The sequence below is a fragment of the Rhinatrema bivittatum genome, chromosome 6 (genome assembly GCF_901001135.1).
Source record: "Rhinatrema bivittatum chromosome 6, aRhiBiv1.1, whole genome shotgun sequence".
Lineage (NCBI taxonomy): Eukaryota > Metazoa > Chordata > Amphibia > Gymnophiona > Rhinatrematidae > Rhinatrema > Rhinatrema bivittatum.
Window position 1 is genome coordinate 147,862,505 of NC_042620.1, and position 18,262 is coordinate 147,880,766.

General features: G+C 45.5%; 1 protein-coding gene across 2 annotated transcripts in view; it reads left to right on the plus strand.

Moving 5' to 3' along the window:
• The window catches only part of RFTN2 (raftlin family member 2), a 527,077-nt gene that overhangs the window by 79,029 nt on the left and 429,786 nt on the right, over positions 1–18,262 (plus strand). For both annotated transcript variants that reach the window (XM_029606043.1, XM_029606044.1), the window contains one exon: positions 1,948–2,059. In XM_029606043.1, coding sequence (XP_029461903.1) covers positions 1,948–2,059 — 112 coding nt within the window. The remainder of the gene's footprint in view (positions 1–1,947; positions 2,060–18,262) is intronic.

Consider the following 18,262-nt stretch of genomic DNA (forward strand, 5'->3'; position numbering starts at 1 on the left):
AGATGTTTAAAACGTATATGCTTGAGGTTTTAAAGATTCCTGAACAATATATTCCTCCTATATCTAAGATGTACTATCTTCTTCCTTTTAAGAGAAGAGGGCGGTTATTTTCCAAGCCGCGTTATAGGCATGAGATTTGTACAAGGTTCTCTCAACCTAGCTTGATGTTACCCAAGTAGAGAGTACATCAAGCTAGATTGAGAGAACCCCTACACTAATACCTAAACCTCTCCACGAGTAACTAGGTGGGCCTCCTGTAGAGGTATATTAACTACTATGAGGGCCTTATAGCTAGGTTCTCTCTCTCTCTCTCACTCTCATAGGTAGGAATTACAACAATTCTGGCACTTACTGCAAATCCTGGCTGAGATGAGGTAACAGTATTAGGAGTTATCTCCATCTTTAAATAGAAACATAGGATATGGAATTGGTTACTCCAGCTACTTTAATTGTGACATTTGCACTGGAACCTGGTCGAGATTGGTTATTGAAGCTTTTTTTCAGGCATTCTGAATCCTTACAGATTAAAATTAAAGTATTTCCTGATGTTGTTAAACAAACTCAGAAAAAGCAGAAACAATTTCTCCTTATGCAACCAAGGGGTTCTGCAACTGGGTGGATCTTTTTTTAAATTTCCTTGCAAATGTTATGTGAAATATAAAGATGCCTTTTATATTTTTCAGATCCTAGTCATTTGACAGTCTCTTAGTGATAAACTTGAATTGGCTTCATCATAGAATTATAACAGTTGTATATAACATTTCTAATTTGAATATGTAAGGTAACTGATCTCTACTGTATAAATTTCCTTTATACTTCATTTTTCCTTGGATTGTGGTATTAAATCTCCTCTTCATTTGAGAACTAAAATATATTGACAGAATTGATGTTTAATTTTCCATATATTATTTTCTGTTTGTTTTTCTTTCTCAGTTCTGGATTTTTCTATCAAGATTTTGATCTTGACTATGCAATTGAAATTTATAAATAAAAAATTAATAAATTATATAGCACATTCCATCCAAATGAATGTCATTGCACTTTACAGTTTAATACATTAGACACATAAATGACACCTCCTCTGGGGTAGGTGACTTGGCATCACATTTTTTATACCTAAACTTTATAATTGCATCTAACTGGAAAATACTGCTGCTTTTACATACAATATAGTTTTTATCAGAATTCCTAGAGAAAATAGGAGAAACTACTTGGAAAATCTAGAAAACGCTCAACTAATATTTGTGGTCTTTTGTGTGCTATTAATCTTCAATTATTATAAGCTATAGTATTTCCTTTACAGATTGTAAGTATGTTTATTGTACATTTGTGGATCCTTAAGATACTATAGGTATTGTATTCATGCCTTTGTGTATTTATACATTATGAAGTGTATTTTCAAAGCCAGTTACATGCATAGAACATGGGTTTATACATGTAAATGATTTCTTATAAAAGTGCCTAGGTTTGTATACATAAAATCCATAACCTGAATTTGTGCATATTTCTATGTGCTCAAAAATGGTGTCTTAGGGGTGGAGTTGGGTTTATATGCATACTTTTGATTTAAAAAAATATGCACATAAATTTGCATGCACAAGATATGTCCTGCAGGTGAGGTGAATTTGTGCATGTTATGTGCATAGCTGCCTCATAAGTTACCCATAATGTTATAAAATTACCTTCCCTAAATGTAATCTTACTACAAAACATTTATTAAAATGAAGCACAATTACCCAATATTTTAGGATTTGTGGAGACATAATTTACCTATTCTTCTTATGCAGTACTTTACAACATTTTTCATATAGCTGCGAGAGAAAAAACATTGGTAATATTTTATTCATAAAACTTTTTTCATGTAAAAGATAGCAAAATGCTGCATGCCAGCATTTCATGCATGTTAGCAAACGACCTCTGACAGGCTGCTTTCTTACTGTGTTCCAGTCAGAAGCATATGACACCCAGAGGACAAAGACGCCCTAGGCTTGTGATTGAAGAATGGCCTTTACTTGATGAAACACTGACAAAAGAGCTTGTAAAAGGATTATTAGAAAAGGTATTACCTTTTTACACAGTCTTGAACACTTTTGCTTATAGGTTTTGAAATATTTGCATCTCTTTTCTTTGTTTATTTCCCAATCACTTTCATTCCATATTATAGACTTTTGAGCAAAGATAAAGGAGAGCAAAATGCCATCCCAGCTAGAAATAATCAACAAAAGAGATAGTAACGAGATAGCATGGTCACATTACTATCTCTTTTGTTAATTGTGATAGACTTTTGAACTACAGCAAACTACTAAATTTTAAATGTATTTTAGTGACAAAAATACACTTCAGAGATACAAACTTGCCTTAAATACATGTAATTGCCTGTGCATTAAGAATATAATGTAGGTTATGTTGATGACTTACTTAAACTCCAAGCAGTGTTATAAGATATTTTGTGGTTGTTAACTTCATATGAAGGATTTACCCTACGTATATGGAGGTATATTTTTGAATGGTTTATCATAGGTACCATATATGAACTTAAGGGCTCTGTTCACCTATTTTGAAGCCAAAAAAGAAACTGAGGTAGATAATTAAATGGGCAGGCTGGCAAATAAAAATTTCCTCAGCATTCTGGCAGTTCAGTCCCCACCAGTGGATTATACACCTCTGCCAGCAGATGGAGAAGGAGCAAAAGTTGACGTTACGGATATATAGTCCCTCCCAGATATTAGCCAGTCAGTATTCTCCATCTCCAGTAGATGGTGGACATGCATTTCCCTACATGGGATTGCTGTGAGCAAGAAAGTAAAGAAAGAAAGGAAGAAAGAAGTGCAAAAGGAGACATCAGGAAGATGAGACATTTATATAGCACGGCTTGCCTCCTGAGGTGATATCGTTTGGTCCCTTCCTCAGTAGAGTGCCTTTGGTTGGTAGCCTGGGATGACGTGGACTTAAAATTTAATTAGTGGTTGCAGGCCGAGAAAGGCTCAGCAGTGAAGACTTTTGCCTTCTCCCCCCATAGCCAGGACCAACTCCTGCTCTTAGGCAGGAAGGGCTGAGCTCAGGTAAAATTTTTACTTTAAAAAAAAAAAAATTGCAGGAGAAGGAAGAGCGTTTTCCTACTGGGTCTGTTTTTACTCGGCGTTCAGCCTTCTCACTCATGTCTTTGGGAAATTCTGTGAGATGTGGAGCTAGTTCAGGCATGGTGTGTTGCTCTCAGTCTTCTCCTTGGTTGGCACTTGGTAGGCCACAAGGGTTTTTTTATGTGTTTTTTGCTGTCTGCTGCTGATGTGCGCCTGTACATTAACCATCCATTACTACATCTCCCATTTGGGCTCTTGTGTGTAACTCCTTAGATGCACATCTTGTACGTCCATATTGGGCGTCCTTCATTCTGGATGTTCATCTTGCGCACCTAGATTAGGTGTTCCTTGAACATGCCTGTGTCTGGATGCCCGATTTGGACGTCCATGTTGCACAAGCATTCTAAGCACATGTACCTGGATGTTCATTCTTTGTGCATCCATTTTGGGCGCAGCTTGTACACGCGGGCACGTGGCCACTCTTTTTTCTGTGTCTAGCTAGGCATGTGCCTATACCTGACTGAGCGCAGTACAACTATGACGCCGATGGCAAAGGAGTCTAAGCGCTTATCTATATGTGCTGCATACCACATAAGGACGATACAGCTGGAGCATTTTTCAAGCCTGTGTCAGCGCTGCCTGGATGCTCGTAGGAATTTACCTCCTGATTTTCCCAACAGTGGTCCATCTTGGTCTGAGGGGAGTGGGACTGAGGGCACCATAATGCAGGTGCTGAGTTATCAGGAGAAACTCGCACTCAGGATGACAGATTCGGGCCTGTGGGGCCTAGAATGGATCCGTCCTCCTTTTCCTGAGTGGAATACCTCCAGAGATTACAGACATTTCTACACAGGCGGACTTCTGAGTCAACATTATCTACTAGTTTAAGTCTGTGCGCTCAGAGTTATGCGCATGGTCAAGTGCCGTGGCCCAGCATAGCCTGACAAGGTTCAAATGAAGGTGGATTGAGAAAACACCGATGATTATGGTGGAGGCTGTCCTGGTGAGGAGAGGGAGATTCCCCCAGATTTGGAGCCCAATGGAACTCTTCTCCATTTCTTTCATAGAGATGAGTTGATGAGCTTGATCTCTCAGACTTTGAAGGCACTCTGAGTGTCTCGGACTGACTCCTCAGGTGCGGAAGAAGGACCCCATTTTGGTCACCTTACACAAGTACTCGTGTTTCTTTCCCCTCCTAGATGTAATTCAGGAGTCGATTGATCTGGGATAGAGTCTGCCAGAGGTGTCCTTGAAAAGAGGGCGCACCATGGGAGGTTTATACCCCTTGGATCTGCAGACCAAAGAGCAGTTGTGTTTCCCTAAGGTGGATGCTTTGGTGTGTTCTATCACAAAACGAGCCACCATTCTGGTGGAGGGGGCTGAAACTCTGAAGGTAGCTCAGGATAGAAGAACTGAGGCTTTCCTAAAGCAAGCTTTTGAGGCAGTAGCGGTGAGGGGGGATATCATAGAGGTGTTTAAAATCACGAGAGGTCTAGAACGGGTAGATGTGAATCGGTTATTTACTCTTTTGGATAATAGAAAGACTAGGGGGCACTCCATGAAGTTAGCATGTGGCACTTTTAAAACTAATCGGAGAAAGTTCTTTTTTACTCAACGCACAATTAAACTCTGGAATTTGTTAAGAACATAAGAAAATAAGAAAATGCCATACTGGGTCAGACCAAGGGTCCATCAAGCCCAGCATCCTGTTTCCAACAGTGGCCAATCCAGGCCATAAGAACCTGGCAATTACCCAAAAACTAAGTCTATTCCATGTTACCATTCCTAATGGCAGTGGCTATTCTCTAAGTGAACTTAATAGCAGGTAATGGACTTCTCCTCCAAGAACTTATCCAATCCTTTTTTAAACACAGCTATACTAACTGCACTAACCACATCCTCTGGCAACAAATTCCAGAGTTTAATTGTGCGTTGAGTAAAAAAGAACTTTCTCCGATTAGTTTTAAATGTGCCCCATGCTAACTTCATGGAGTGCCCCCTAGTCTTTCTACTATCCGAAAGAGTAAATAACCGATTCACATCTACCCGTTCTAGACCTCTCATGATTTTAAACACCTCTATCATATCCCCCCCTCAGTCGTCTCTTCTCCAAGCTGAAAAGTCCTAACCTCTTTAGTCTTTCCTCATAGGGGAGCTGTTCCATTCCCCTTATCATTTTGGTAGCCCTTCTCTGTACCTTCTCCATCGCAATTATATCTTTTTTGAGATGCGGCGACCAGAATTGTACACAGTATTCAAGGTGCGGTCTCACCATGGAGCGATACAGAGGCATTATGACATTTTCCGTTTTATTCACCATTCCCTTTCTAATAATTCCCAACATTCTGTTTGCTTTCTTGACTGCCGCAGCACACTGTACCGACGATTTCAATGTGTTATCCACTATGACACCTAGATCTCTTTCTTGGGTTTTAGCACCTAATATGGAACCCAACATTGTGTAATTATAGCATGGATTATTTTTCCCTATATGCATCACCTTGCACTTTTCCACATTAAATTTCATCTGCTATTTGGATGCCCAATTTTCCAGTCTCACAAGGTCTTCCTGCAATTTATCACAATCTGCTTGTGATTTAACTACTCTGAACAATTTTGTGTCATCTGCAAATTTGATTATCTCACTCGTCGTATTTCTTTCCAGATCATTTATAAATATATTGAAAAGTAAGGGTCCCAATACAGATCCCTGAGGCACTCCACTGCCCACTCCCTTCCACTGAGAAAATTGACCATTTAATCCTACTCTCTGTTTCCTGTCTTTTAGCCAGTTTGCAATCCACGAAAGGACATCGCCACCTATCCCATGACTTTTTACTTTTCCTAGAAGCCTCTCATGAGGAACTTTGTCAAACGCCTTCTGAAAATCCAAGTATACTATATCTACCGGTTCACCTTTATCCACATGTTTATTAATTCCTTCAAAAAAGTGAAGCAGATTTGTGAGGCAAGACTTGCCCTAGGTAAAGCCATGCTGACTTTGTTCCATTAAACCATGTCTTTCTATATGTTCTGTGATTTTGATGTTTAGAAAACTTTCCACTATTTTTCCTGGCACTGAAGTCAGGCTAACCGGTCTGTAGTTTCCCGGATCGCCCCTGGAGCCGGGAAACTACAGTCACTCTGACAGTCAGTCAGTCAGTCAGTTTGAATAGGGAACTTGTTTATTCACTGCCTACCTACTGCTGCCTTATTGACTGACTAAAAATACAAACAGTCTAACTTGATTATTCAATGCCTCCCTACTGCTACCTTATTGACTGACTATTTAAAAATGCAAACAGTCTAACTTGTTTATTCACTGCATTTCTGACTATTAAAGGCACAAACACACTAAATAATATCCCCAAATAGTTAACTTTGCCCCAATACTTTTAAAAAAGACAATGTTCCAAGCAAAAACTTACTGATTCCTTTCAGCCACCAGCAAGGTGATCCTCTCCTCTCAGTGTTCCCACTGGAATGTTGCCAGAGGATGTGGTTAGTGCAGTTAATATAGCTGTGTTTAAAAAAGGATTGGATAAGTTCTTGAAGGAGAAGTCCATTACCTGCTATTAATTAAGTTGACTTAGAAAATAGCCACTGCTATTACTAACAATGGTAACATAGACTTAGTTTTTGGGTACTTGCCAGGTTCTTATGGCCTGGATTGGCCACTGTTGGAAACAGGATGCTGGGCTTGATGGACTCTTGGTCTGACCCAGTATGGCATGTTCTTATGTTCTTAATTTACAAATTGCTTCTTGTTGCCTTGGTAGGTCAGGCTACCTTGCATCTTTCTCAAGAATCTGTCAGTGCCACTTCTGATAATGGAATTATGGTAGAGCCGGGGGCTGCCTTTTTAGCTGAAGTGGGCTGTGACCTGATTCGCACAGCTGCCAGAGGAGTTGCTTCTGTGATTGCGTTCAGGCGACAGCTGTGGCTGCGCAACTGATCGGCAAATACTATTTCAAAGTCCAATCTTACCAATTGCCCTTTACGGGTTCACTATTATTTGGCAGTAAATTGTAGTAAATGGGGAGTAACCCAGGTCCCTCGCTTACCGGAGGATAAGAAGTGGGTTTCTGGACTTTTCGGGCATGTGGCTGCTTTCGAGACTACTGACATGTTTGGCCTTATAGGGGAGGTTCTTCCCAAAGATTCCATCCCTACTGTAGATCTCAGTCCTTTTGCCAACGAGGGCCTTGAATGGATCCAGGCTCCAGTAGTGGAGCCCCTCGCTGCTGATTGAGGATTTGTGGGCTCACCCTTTGGAGCAGGAGATAGGTAGCCGCCTATGTCGCTTTTATCATAGGTGGATCCAAATTACTTCTGATCAATTGGTCCTCGAAGTGCATTGAGACAGGTATTCCCTAAAATTTCCTAGTATCCAGACAGATGAATTCAGGACCAGTGTGTTGTGTACCTCTACCAGCAGATGGAGACAGAGCAAACTGACTTCACAGTATACTCCTGCAGTGTCATCAGCCTGCTAGGATTCTCTTTCTCTAGCAGATGGTTGACGTGCATCTCCCTACTGGGGATTGCTTCAAATTTTAGAATGAGAAATGAAAGGAGATATAATTTGCCCCGTTCTCCTGTGGTGATAACAAATGGTCCCTCCCCAGTTAAGAATTCCTGAGGTGATTTCCGTCGTTTAAAATAACTCAAAGACAGTGGATGCAGGAAGCCGTGCGTAGCGGTGATGGTATATGCCCTCTCCCCCGCACAGTCGGAGACTGTTTCTGCACTCAGCTGGGAAAGGCTGAGCTCAGGAAAGGTTTAAAAAAAAAAGGAGGAAGACAGAGATAGAGTAGAAGGGTTGTTTGTAAAGCCTTCCCATTCCTCCATTGTCCATGCTCGGCGATCCATTCCGACGTTTGTTCCTGCTCCCGATGGAGGTGAAGGTACTTGGGCAGCCTAGTGGGTTGAGCAGCTGTTAGGCTTTTTTATGTGCACTGTGTGGTAAGCCTTAGCAGCGTTTTCGCACACTTTTTTTTTCTGTGCATTAGGCTGTCTTCTTCAGGACTGTCGGTGCATGCAAGTGCATCTGGCTGTGCATCCAAGTTGTATGTTTTTTTGGGCGTGCTGCATGTGCGCACAATCTTGGATGCATTGGTTGTGCGCTTAAGTTTGAAGCGGTGGACCTGCACCTAGTTTTGCCACTCCTAGACTTGGGACACCTACATTTTACAGCATGAATTCAGCTGAACGTAAAATTTCAGTCGCCTGTTAATATACTAACAGACTAATGGCGCCTGTAGCTAAGAAACCTAAGCTCCTTTCCCTCTGTGCTGCCTGTCATATTCGGGCATCTTAGCCTGGTGTGCCCTCTAACTTGTGCCAGCACTGCTTAGAGGCTCAGGGACAATTATCTTCCTCTGGTTTTACTAAACCTGGTTCTTCCCAGCCTGAGGATGGCCTGGTTAAGAACATGTCAGGAGGGGCGCCTGACCCTGGAACTCCCTTAACTGGTTCGTCAGCGAGAGACAGTAGCTCAGTGGGCACAGCACAGGTGCCTTCTGGTTTTGGCATGGATCCTTCTGCCTTTCCTTGGGTAGAATTTTTTCAAGGATTATAATCCTTTCTTCAAGCGCAATTCTCAGCCTTGTCCAATCCTGTCAGGTCATAGTCACAGGCAGTGACCTCTCACTTGCCTGGTACTACTGTTAAGTGCCAAAGTACACTTAGATTGGCAGCAGGTCCTCCCGATAGGAATCTGGATGGCACTGATGATGAGGCCGATCCTGACTCTCTGGAGGATGGGAAAATTCCTCCGGAACTAGAACCGTATAGAACTATGTTGCGGTTCTTTCATAGAGATGAGCTACCGACTCTGATTTCCCAGATGTTGAAGATGCTGGGATTAGTATCTGGAGCAGATTCCATGTCTGAGCCAAAGAAAAATCCCATTTTGGTTTCTTTATGTAAAGCCTCTTGCTTTTTCCTTGTTATGGAGGCCATTCAAGAATTGATTGATCTTGAATGGGATGCCCTGGAGGCTAATTTCAAAGGGGGTCAGGCTTTGGAAGGCCTGTATCCCCTGACTCCAGTGGTGAGAGAGCATCTTCATTTTTAAAAAGTGGATGTGCTTTTCTGTGCTGTCTCTAAGCAGATTATTATCCGGTGGAGGGCAGAGTGTCCTTGAAGGATGTGCACAATAAGAAAATTGAAGCCATCCTTAAGCAATCATTCCTGTACGTACCCGGATCAGTCCAGACAGTGGGTTGAGCCTCCTTTCCAGCAGGTGGAGACAGACTAAAACTTGCAGGATGCCCTATATCAGGACAGAGCCTATCCTCTCACCCTTCAGTATTCGTCTGTCTCCAGCAGGTACAGCATCTTCCCTTCGGTTCTCTGCTGTAGGCTAGTCAGCCTCTTCTTTCTCTTTAGGCTCAAGCAAGTACTTCTTTTGGTTCTTGTTTAAAAAAAAAAAAAAAAAAAAAAGGATCTCTGAAGGAAATTTCTGCCTTCTTTAGTGCTTTTCTGTTTTTTGTGTGGAAGACATCCGTCTCCCAGCTCTTGCCCGGCTCAGGGGGGCTTGTCCCCTTTTGCAGGAGGGGGTTCCCTGCATAGTCCTGAGTCCGTGGACGCTTCCAGGTGTGGGGACCGACGCTCTCTGGGCCTCGTTCCCCCTCTGGCTGCTGAGAGGGTTTTGAACCCGCTGCTGCGCTCAATAAAAAAATAAAGGAGTTAAAAGGTGTTAAACTTTCAATAAGTTGCAGCAGTTGACCAGCTTTTTTATTTTTTTCTGGTCAGAGTAGGGCTAGAACCGGCAGTCAGAGAAGCAGAAGGCAGCAGGTTTCCCGCTTGCTCTCTCCTGCTGTGCAGGCTGTCAATCAAGCTTTTTTTTCAACTTTTTTTTCTTCAGCCGAGGTTTAGCTATGTCCCGGCTGACAGCCTGTCTTTCTTGTGGGCTGTCCTCTTCGCGTTTTTCGCGTCAGGGCCTCTGCACTGCTTACCTGCCGGGTGGGGAAGGTCCCTCCTCGGCAGGACAAGCAAATTTAGCCCGGGGCTCCACTCCTCCCGGCATGGCTAGGCCTTTCCCGGGTCGGCAGAGCCCGGGAACGGCCGCCATCTTGGATTTTTCATCGGGGCCGATTTCAGTGCTCCCTGGGGCTGGGGGGGCCGGATGTTTTTGATTTAACCCCCGATTTGGCCCCCGCGGATCCCCAGGAGGGGGGTCCTGACCTTCCCTCGCCCCCCCCCCCCCCCCCCCGGCAAATCCAGGGTCGCTTTTTCCACGGATTTCGTCCCCCTCATGCACAAACCTTATCTAGCTAGCCTGCATGAGCTGGATGAAAGCCCCCCCCCTTGCCCCCCCACCAAAAATCCCTCGTTCAGCGCCGTTGACCACTGGACCGGCCACGGAGCATCAGGGACCAGTTCAGGTGCGGGTGGTCCCGGGGGTTCCCCCCCCCCCCTCGGTGTCTCCCGGGTCCTCGGACCCCGCTGCTTCCTCGGATTCGGCGGATGCCCCCCCCCTACAGGGGGATGACCCCAGAGCCCTTCATCTTTGTCATAAGGAGGAGTTTAGAGCCCCTCCTCCCTTTTGTTTTGGAGGAGCTGGGTCTGGAAAGTCCCTCCGTGGATAATCTCATGGCCTCACTCCCTAAGGATATGAACCCGGTTTTGGGAGGGCTCCGGCCTCGGCCTTTCCCTTCCACCCCATGCTTAAGCTCCTTATCCTGCGAGAATGGGAGGCTCCTGAGGGTGCGCTCCGGGTGGGGCTTGCGATGGATAAGCTCTATCCCCTGCCGGAAGAGGGCTTGGAGCTGTTGCTATATCCATCGGTGGATTCTTATGTTTCTGCAGTGGACAAGCACACCACAATTCTGGTGGAACATTCCACGGCCTTGAAGGATTCACAAGATCGTAAGCTGGAGGCTCACCTGAAGCGCATCTCGGGGTTTGGGCGTCTTGCTGTAGCAGTCTCATGATGCGGGCGGGCCTCCAGTGAGTCCAACAGTTACTCTGCGCCCGGAAGCTTCCACCAGGTGAGGCAGAACAAGCCGAACGTCTGGAGGCAGTAATCGCTTACGTGTCAGACGCCCTCTACGATTTGGTCCGTGTGCAGGCGAAGGCGATGGTTTCAGAAGTGGCTGCCCGGAGGCTCCTTTGGCTATGCCACTGGTCGGCTGATCAGTCCTCGAAGACCCGGCTGGGCACGCTTCCCTTCAAAGGTAAGATGCTGTTTGGCGAGGACGTCGACAAGCTTATGGACTCCTTGACTGACAAGAAGGTCCATAAGCTTCCAGAGGACCGCCCTAAGTCTTCTCGGTCCTTCGCGGCCTCTTGCTTTCGCTTCAGGGGTCAGCGTCGCTCCGCTTCTCGCGGGCGGGGCGGTGCTGCGAGGGGGTCTTCTCGTGCGCAGTCCTGGTCGCAGTCCTTTCGTGGCAGGCGGCCTTTTCGCGAGGGCCAGCCCATGCGTACCACCGCTAAACCTGCCACGCAATGAAGTTCAGCCGACCCATTCCTCGGTCCCTTACCTCGGCGGACGCCTCTCCCTGTTTTTCGAGGAATGGGTCAAAATCACGTCAGATCAGTGGGTCCTCGACATTATCAGAGATGGATACGCTTTCGACCTCATCAGGAAACTTCCAGATCTCTTTCTGTTCTCCCCTTGCGGCCGGGCCAAGAGGGACGCGGTGGTCCAGACTCTCTCCAAACTTCTGGATCTGGGGGCGGTGGTCCCAGTCCCAAAAGGGGAAATTGGCGACGGCCAGTATTCTATTTACTTCACCGTGCCAAAAAAGGACGGGTCCTTCCGCCCAATCCTGGACCTCAAGAGGGTCAATCGGGCCCTCAAGATCCCCCACTTTCACATGGAAACCCTACGGGCGGTCATTGCGGCGGTCCGTCCCGGAGAGTTCCTTGCTTCCCTCGATCTCGCAGAAGCATATTTTCATATTCCCATCCACCGCGACTACCAGAAGTATCTCCGATTCCACATTCTCAACCAGGACTTCCAGTTTCGAGCTCTCCCCTTCGGCCTCGTGACCGCTCCTCGCACCTTCACGAAGGTCATGGTAGTAGTGGCAGTGGCCTTGCGCCGGGAGGGGATTCTCGTCCATCCCTATCTGGACGATTGGCTCATCAGGGCCAAGTCGGAGACCACTTGCCGGCGGGCGGTGGATCGCGTCTTAGAGCTCCTTGCCTCTCTCGGGTGGATAGTGAACTTTTCCAAGAGCAAGCTTCAGCCCTCCCAGGAGTTGGAATTTCTGGGAGCGCACTTCGACACCCGAGTAGGCAAGGTATTCTTACCTCGGGCGCGAGCCCTCAAGCTGATCGATCAGGTCCAGAATCTGATTGCACTATCTTCCCAGACAGCCTGGGATTATCTCCAAGTCCTGGGCTCCATGGCTTCTACCATCGATCTGGACTCCTGGGCCTTTGCTCATATGCGTCCGTTACAGAAAGCTTTGCTGTCTCGTTGGCAACTAGTGTCGGAGCAGTTCCACGTAGTCCTTCCGTTCTTGGAGTCTACTACCGACGAATTACAGTGGTGGCTGTCTCTTCCTCATCTCCTGCAAGGGATACCTCTTCAAGCTCCACAGTGGACGATAGTAACCACGGACGCCAGCCTGTTGGGCTGGGGTGCGGTCTGCCTTTCTCAGTCCACCCAGGGAACATGGTCCCAGACTCAGTCGCGCTGGCACATCAATCGACTGGAAACTTTGGCGGTCCGCCTTGCCCTTCAGGAGTTCCTTCCCCTGATCCGCGGCAAGGCGGTACGAGTCCTGTCCGACAACTCCACCACAGTCGCCTACATCAATCGCCAAGGGGGCACTCGCAGTCCCCTGGTAGCCTTAGAAGCCAGCCGCCTCTTCGCCTGGGCAGAGCGTCACCTACAGTGCCTTGCGGCCTCTCACATCGCCGGAAAAGTCAATGTTCAAGCCGACTTCCTCAGCCGGCAGTCGCTCGATCCGGAAGAGTGGGTGCTCTCGGACGCGGCCTTGGCTCTTATAGTGGACAGGTGGGGTCCTCCTCATCTAGACCTCATGGCGACTCTGCCCAATGCCAAGGCCAATCGGTTCTTCAGCCGCTGGCGGGAGCACAGTGCAGAGGGCATGGATGTTCTGGCTCTCCCTTGGCCAGCTGACGTCCTTCTGTACGTGTTTCCCCCATGGCCTCTGGTAGGAAAGATTCTCAGAAGAATCGAACTCCACCCGGGTCCGGTGATTCTCGTCGCTCCCGAGTGGCCGCGAAGGCCGTGGTTTGCGGATCTCATCAATCTAGCGGTGGACGGGCCTCTACGCCTCAATCATCTCCCTCGTCTCCTCCGGCAGGGGCCTGTATTTTTCGACCAGGCCGATCGCTTCTGTCTAGCGGCCTGGCTTTTGAACGGCGTCGCCTGAGGCGCAAAGGTTATAGGGAGGACGTCATCTCCACTCTACTACGAGCCCGGAAGCAGTCGACTTCTCTGGCCTATGTGCGCATCTGGAAGGTCTTTGAGTCCGCATGTATGGAGGCGGGTGTCCCGGCGCGCTCCGCCTCGATCCCTTTGGTTCTTTCTTTTCTTCAGAAGGGTCTTTCTAAGGATCTCTCCTTCAGTTCCTTATGCGTTCAAGTCTCTGCACTCGGCTCTCTCCTGGTTAGGGTGGACGGTCATGCCTTAGCTGCTCACCCGGATGTGATTCGTTTCCTGAGGGATGTTAGACACCTCCGCCCCCCCCCTCCCGGGCCACGTGTCCATCTTGGAGTCTCAACCTGGTCCTTCGTGCTCTCTGTGCGGCTCTCTTTGAGCCTCTTCGCCACGCTACGCTCAAGGATTTTACTCTTAAGACTGTCTTTCTAGTCTCTATTTCCTCTGCTTGTCGTATTTCCGAGCTTCAGGCGCTGTCCTGTCGGGAGCCCTTCTTGCATTTTTCTGATTCCGGGGTCTCTCTCAGGACGGTTCCTTCCTTCTTGCCTAAGGTTGTCTCCGCCTTTCACATCAACCAGTCGGTAGAACTCCCCGCGTTCTTTCCGGAGGAGATTGCGGGTACGGCTGGGGGCGACCTCCCTCGGCTGGATGTCAAGCGAGTCTTGCTTCGTTATCTTCAAGTCACCAATGATTTCCGCATATCGGACCATCTCTTCGTCCTTTGGAGTGGTCCCAACCGGGGTAAACAGGCTTCTAAGACCACGATTGCGCGGTGGTTGAAAGAAGCCATTTCCTCGGCATATCTTTGTCAGGGTTGTCCGCTTCCTGAGGGTCTGAAAGCCCATTTTCTCCGTTCTCAGGCTACTTCGTGGGCGGAGAGTCAGTCTGTCTCCCTGCAGGAGATTTGCAGGGCTGCCACTTGGACGTCTCTGCACACTTTTGCTCGGCACTACCATCTGGATGTCCACGCCCCGGTGTTCGGTTCCTTTGGGCGGCAAGTGCTTCGAGCGGGACTGTCTCGGTCCCACCCAGTTTAGGGAAGCTTTGGTACATCTCACTGTCTGGACTGATCCGGGTACGTACAGGAAAGGAAAATTAGTTCTTACCTGTTAATTTTCGTTCCTATAGTACCACGGATCAGTCCAGACGCCCTTCCCTGTCTGTCTTCTGTCCTCTCGTAGCTTGTTTTCTTGCAGGTCTGCAGATTTTCATATTTTCCTTGGTGCAAGTTACTGAGCATTTATACCGGAAGCCTTGGTGGTTATTTTATACCAAGTTTATGCAAGAGCGTATAGGTATACCATGCTTTTACTTTAATCTATGGTTGCTCCGTTGAGCTTTTTGGTTACTTGCTTGATCCTATTCTTGGGTTTATTGTTTTCTGCTTTGACATACGTTATACTGAAGGGTGAGAGGATAGGCTCTGTCCTGATATAGGGCATCCTGCAAGTTTTAGTCTGTCTCCACCTGCTGGAAAGGAGGCTCAACCCACTGTCTGGACTGATCCATGGTACTACAGGAACGAAAATTAACAGGTAAGAACTAATTTTCCTTTTGACGCAGTGGCAATGACCATGCAGATAGCTTCTTCTTGTTCCCTGGTGGCACACTCTTGTTTACTTCTCTCTCAGGCGGTCAATGACTCTGGAGGGAATTCCAGGGCAGTTAAGGAGCCAACAGCTGCCATTTTAGCAGAACAAAGGGGAAAGCCGACAGTCGCTTAGCAGCGCATAGTTCGGTGGGAGGTATCTTCAAAGGATACTAATGTCGCATTAGAATTAGGGCATCCCAACAGTAAAGTTCCAATAATAAGAAAAGTAGTCCAAGTGCCTGTAGTTAAAAACTCACCTGAGCTAAAAGATTCCAATTAATCTCTATCAATTAAAAAGCAGAATGAAATTACAAACAAAAAACACACTTTGAAATGTTTGCATGCTGATGCCAGAAGTCTTAAGAAGTAAGATGGGAGAATTAGAGTGTATAGCAGTGATTGATGACATAAACTTAACTGGCATCTCAGAGACATGGTGGAAGGAAGATAACCAATGGGATAGTGCTATACCGGGTTACAAATTATATCGCAGTGACATAGAGGAGCATCTGGGAGGCGGGGTGGCGCTTTATGTCTGGGATGGATAAAGATCCTGCATGAGACTAAATGCACAATCATATTTTTAACAGTAGAAATCCCTTGTATGTTGGGAAATGTATAGTTTTAGGAGTATACTACCATCCACCTGGCCAAGATAGTGAGACAGACAGTGAATGCTAAGAGAAATTAGGGAAGCTAACCAAATTGGTAGTGCAGTAATAATGGGAGATTTCAATTACTCCAATATTGACTGGGTAAATGTAACATCAGGATATGCTAGAGAGATAAAGTTCCTGAATGGAATAAATGACAGTTTTTTAAATATATCCAAAGCAGAAAGCCTGCGAGGGAGTCAGTTGGACCATTATATGATCAAGGGGTTAAAGGGGCACTTAGAGAGGAAAAGGCCATCGCAGATAGAGTAAACGATTTCTTTGCTTCGGTGTTTACTGAAGAGGATGTTGGGGAGATACCCATTCTGGAGAAGGTTTTCATGGGTAATGATTCAGATGGACTGAACCAAATCACATTAAACCTAGAAGATGTGGTAGGCCTGATTGACAAACTAAAGAGTAGTAAGTCACCTGGACCGGATGGTATGCACCCCAGGGTTCTGAAGGAACTCAAAAATGAAATTTCAGATCTATTAGTAAAAATTTGTAACCTATCATTGAAATGATCCATTGTACTTGAAGACTGGAGGGTGGCTAATGTAACCCCAATATTTAAAAAGGGCTCCAGGAGCGATCCTGGAAACTACAGACCAGTTAGCCTGACGTCAGTGCCAGGAAAAATAGTAGAAAGTATTCTAAAGATCAAAATCACAGAACATATAGAAATTCAAGGTTTAATGGAACAAAGTCAGCATGGCTCTACTCAAGGCAAGTCTTGCCTCACAAATCTGCTTCATTTTTTTGAAGGGGTTAATAAACATGTAGATAATGGTGAAACAGTAGATGTAGTGTATTTGGATTTTCAGAAGGCATTTGACAAAGTTCCTCATGAGAGACTTCTAGGAAAAGTAAAAAGTCATGGGATAGGTGGCGATGTCCTTTCAATGATTACAAACTGGTTAAAAGACAGGAAACAGAGAGTATGCTTAAATGGACAATTTTCTCAGTGGAGGGGGGTGGGCAGTGGAGTGCTTCAGGGATCTGTACTGGGACCTGTGCTTTTCAATATATATTTATAATTGATCTGGAAAGGAATAAGACAAGCGAGGTAATCAAAATTGCAGATGATACAAAATTATTCAGAGTAGTTAAATCACAAGTAGATTGTGATAAATTGCAGGAGGACCTTGTGAGATTGGAAAATTGGGCATCCAAATGGCATAAGAAATTTAATGTGGATAAGTGCAAGGTGATGCATATAGGGAAAAATAACCCATGCTGTAGTTACACAATGTTAGGTTCCATATTAGGAGCTATCACCCAGGAAAGAGATCTAAGCGTCATAGTGTCACCAAGGAGCGATACAGCACCTTGAATACTGTGTACAATTCTGGTCGCCGTATCTCAAAAAAGATATAGTTGCGAAGGAGAAGGTACAGAGAAGGGCAACCAAAATGATAAAGGGGATGGAACAGCTGCCCTATGAGGAAAGATTAAAGAGGTTAGGATTGTTCAGCTTGGCGAAGAGAAAGCTGAGGGGGATATGATAGAGGTGTTTAAAATCATGAGAGGTCTAGAATGGGTAAATGTGAATCGGTTATTTACTTTTTTGGATAATATAAGCACTAGGGGGCATTCCATGAAGTTAGCACATTTAAAACTAATCGGACAAAGTTCTTTTTTCACTCAGCACACATCTACCGATTCACCTTTGTCCACATCTTTATTCCCCCCTTCAAAAAAATGTAGGAGATTTGTGAGGCAAGACTTCCCTTGGGTAAATCCATGTTGGCTGTGTCCCATAAAACTACGTCTATCTAAATGTTTTGTGATTTTATTCTTTATAACATCTCCAGAATTTTTCCCGGCACTGAAGTCAGGCTCACCAGTCTATAGTTTCCCGGATCACCCCTGGATCCCTTTTTAAATATAGGGATTATATTGGCCATCTTCCAATCTTCAGGTACATCAGATGATTTTAATGATAGGTTACAAATTTCTACTAATGTTCTGAAATTTCATTTTTTAGTTCTTTCAAAACCCTGGGGTGTATATCATCTGGTCCAGGCGATTTACTACTTTTCAATTTGTCAATCAGGCCTACCACATCTTCCAGGTTCACCGTGATTTGGTTCAGATGATCAGAATCATCACCTGTGAAAACCTTCTCCGGAACGGGTATCTCTCCAACATCCTTTTCAGTAAACATTGAAGCAAATAAATCATTTAATCTTTCCACGATGGCCTTATCTTCTCTAAGTGCCCCTTTAACCCCTTAATCATCCAATGGTCCAACCAACTCCTTTGCAGGCTTTCTGCTTCGGATATATTTTTAAAAGTTTTTATTGTGAGTTTATGACTCTATGGCAAACATCTCACATTTTCTCTTAGCCTGTCTTTTCAACTAGCTAATGCTTATGCTTTATCCTATTTTTGTCTGAAGGATCCTTCTTCCAATTTTTGAATGAAGATCTTTTGGCTAAAATAGCCTCTTTCTTTTTTTATAATTTGTAATTTTTATTGCTGGCAATCATGAACATTGAAAAACATTATTAACAAAAAGCTGAGGTTAAACAGCATTATGCATTACAGCTCATAATGTATAATTCAT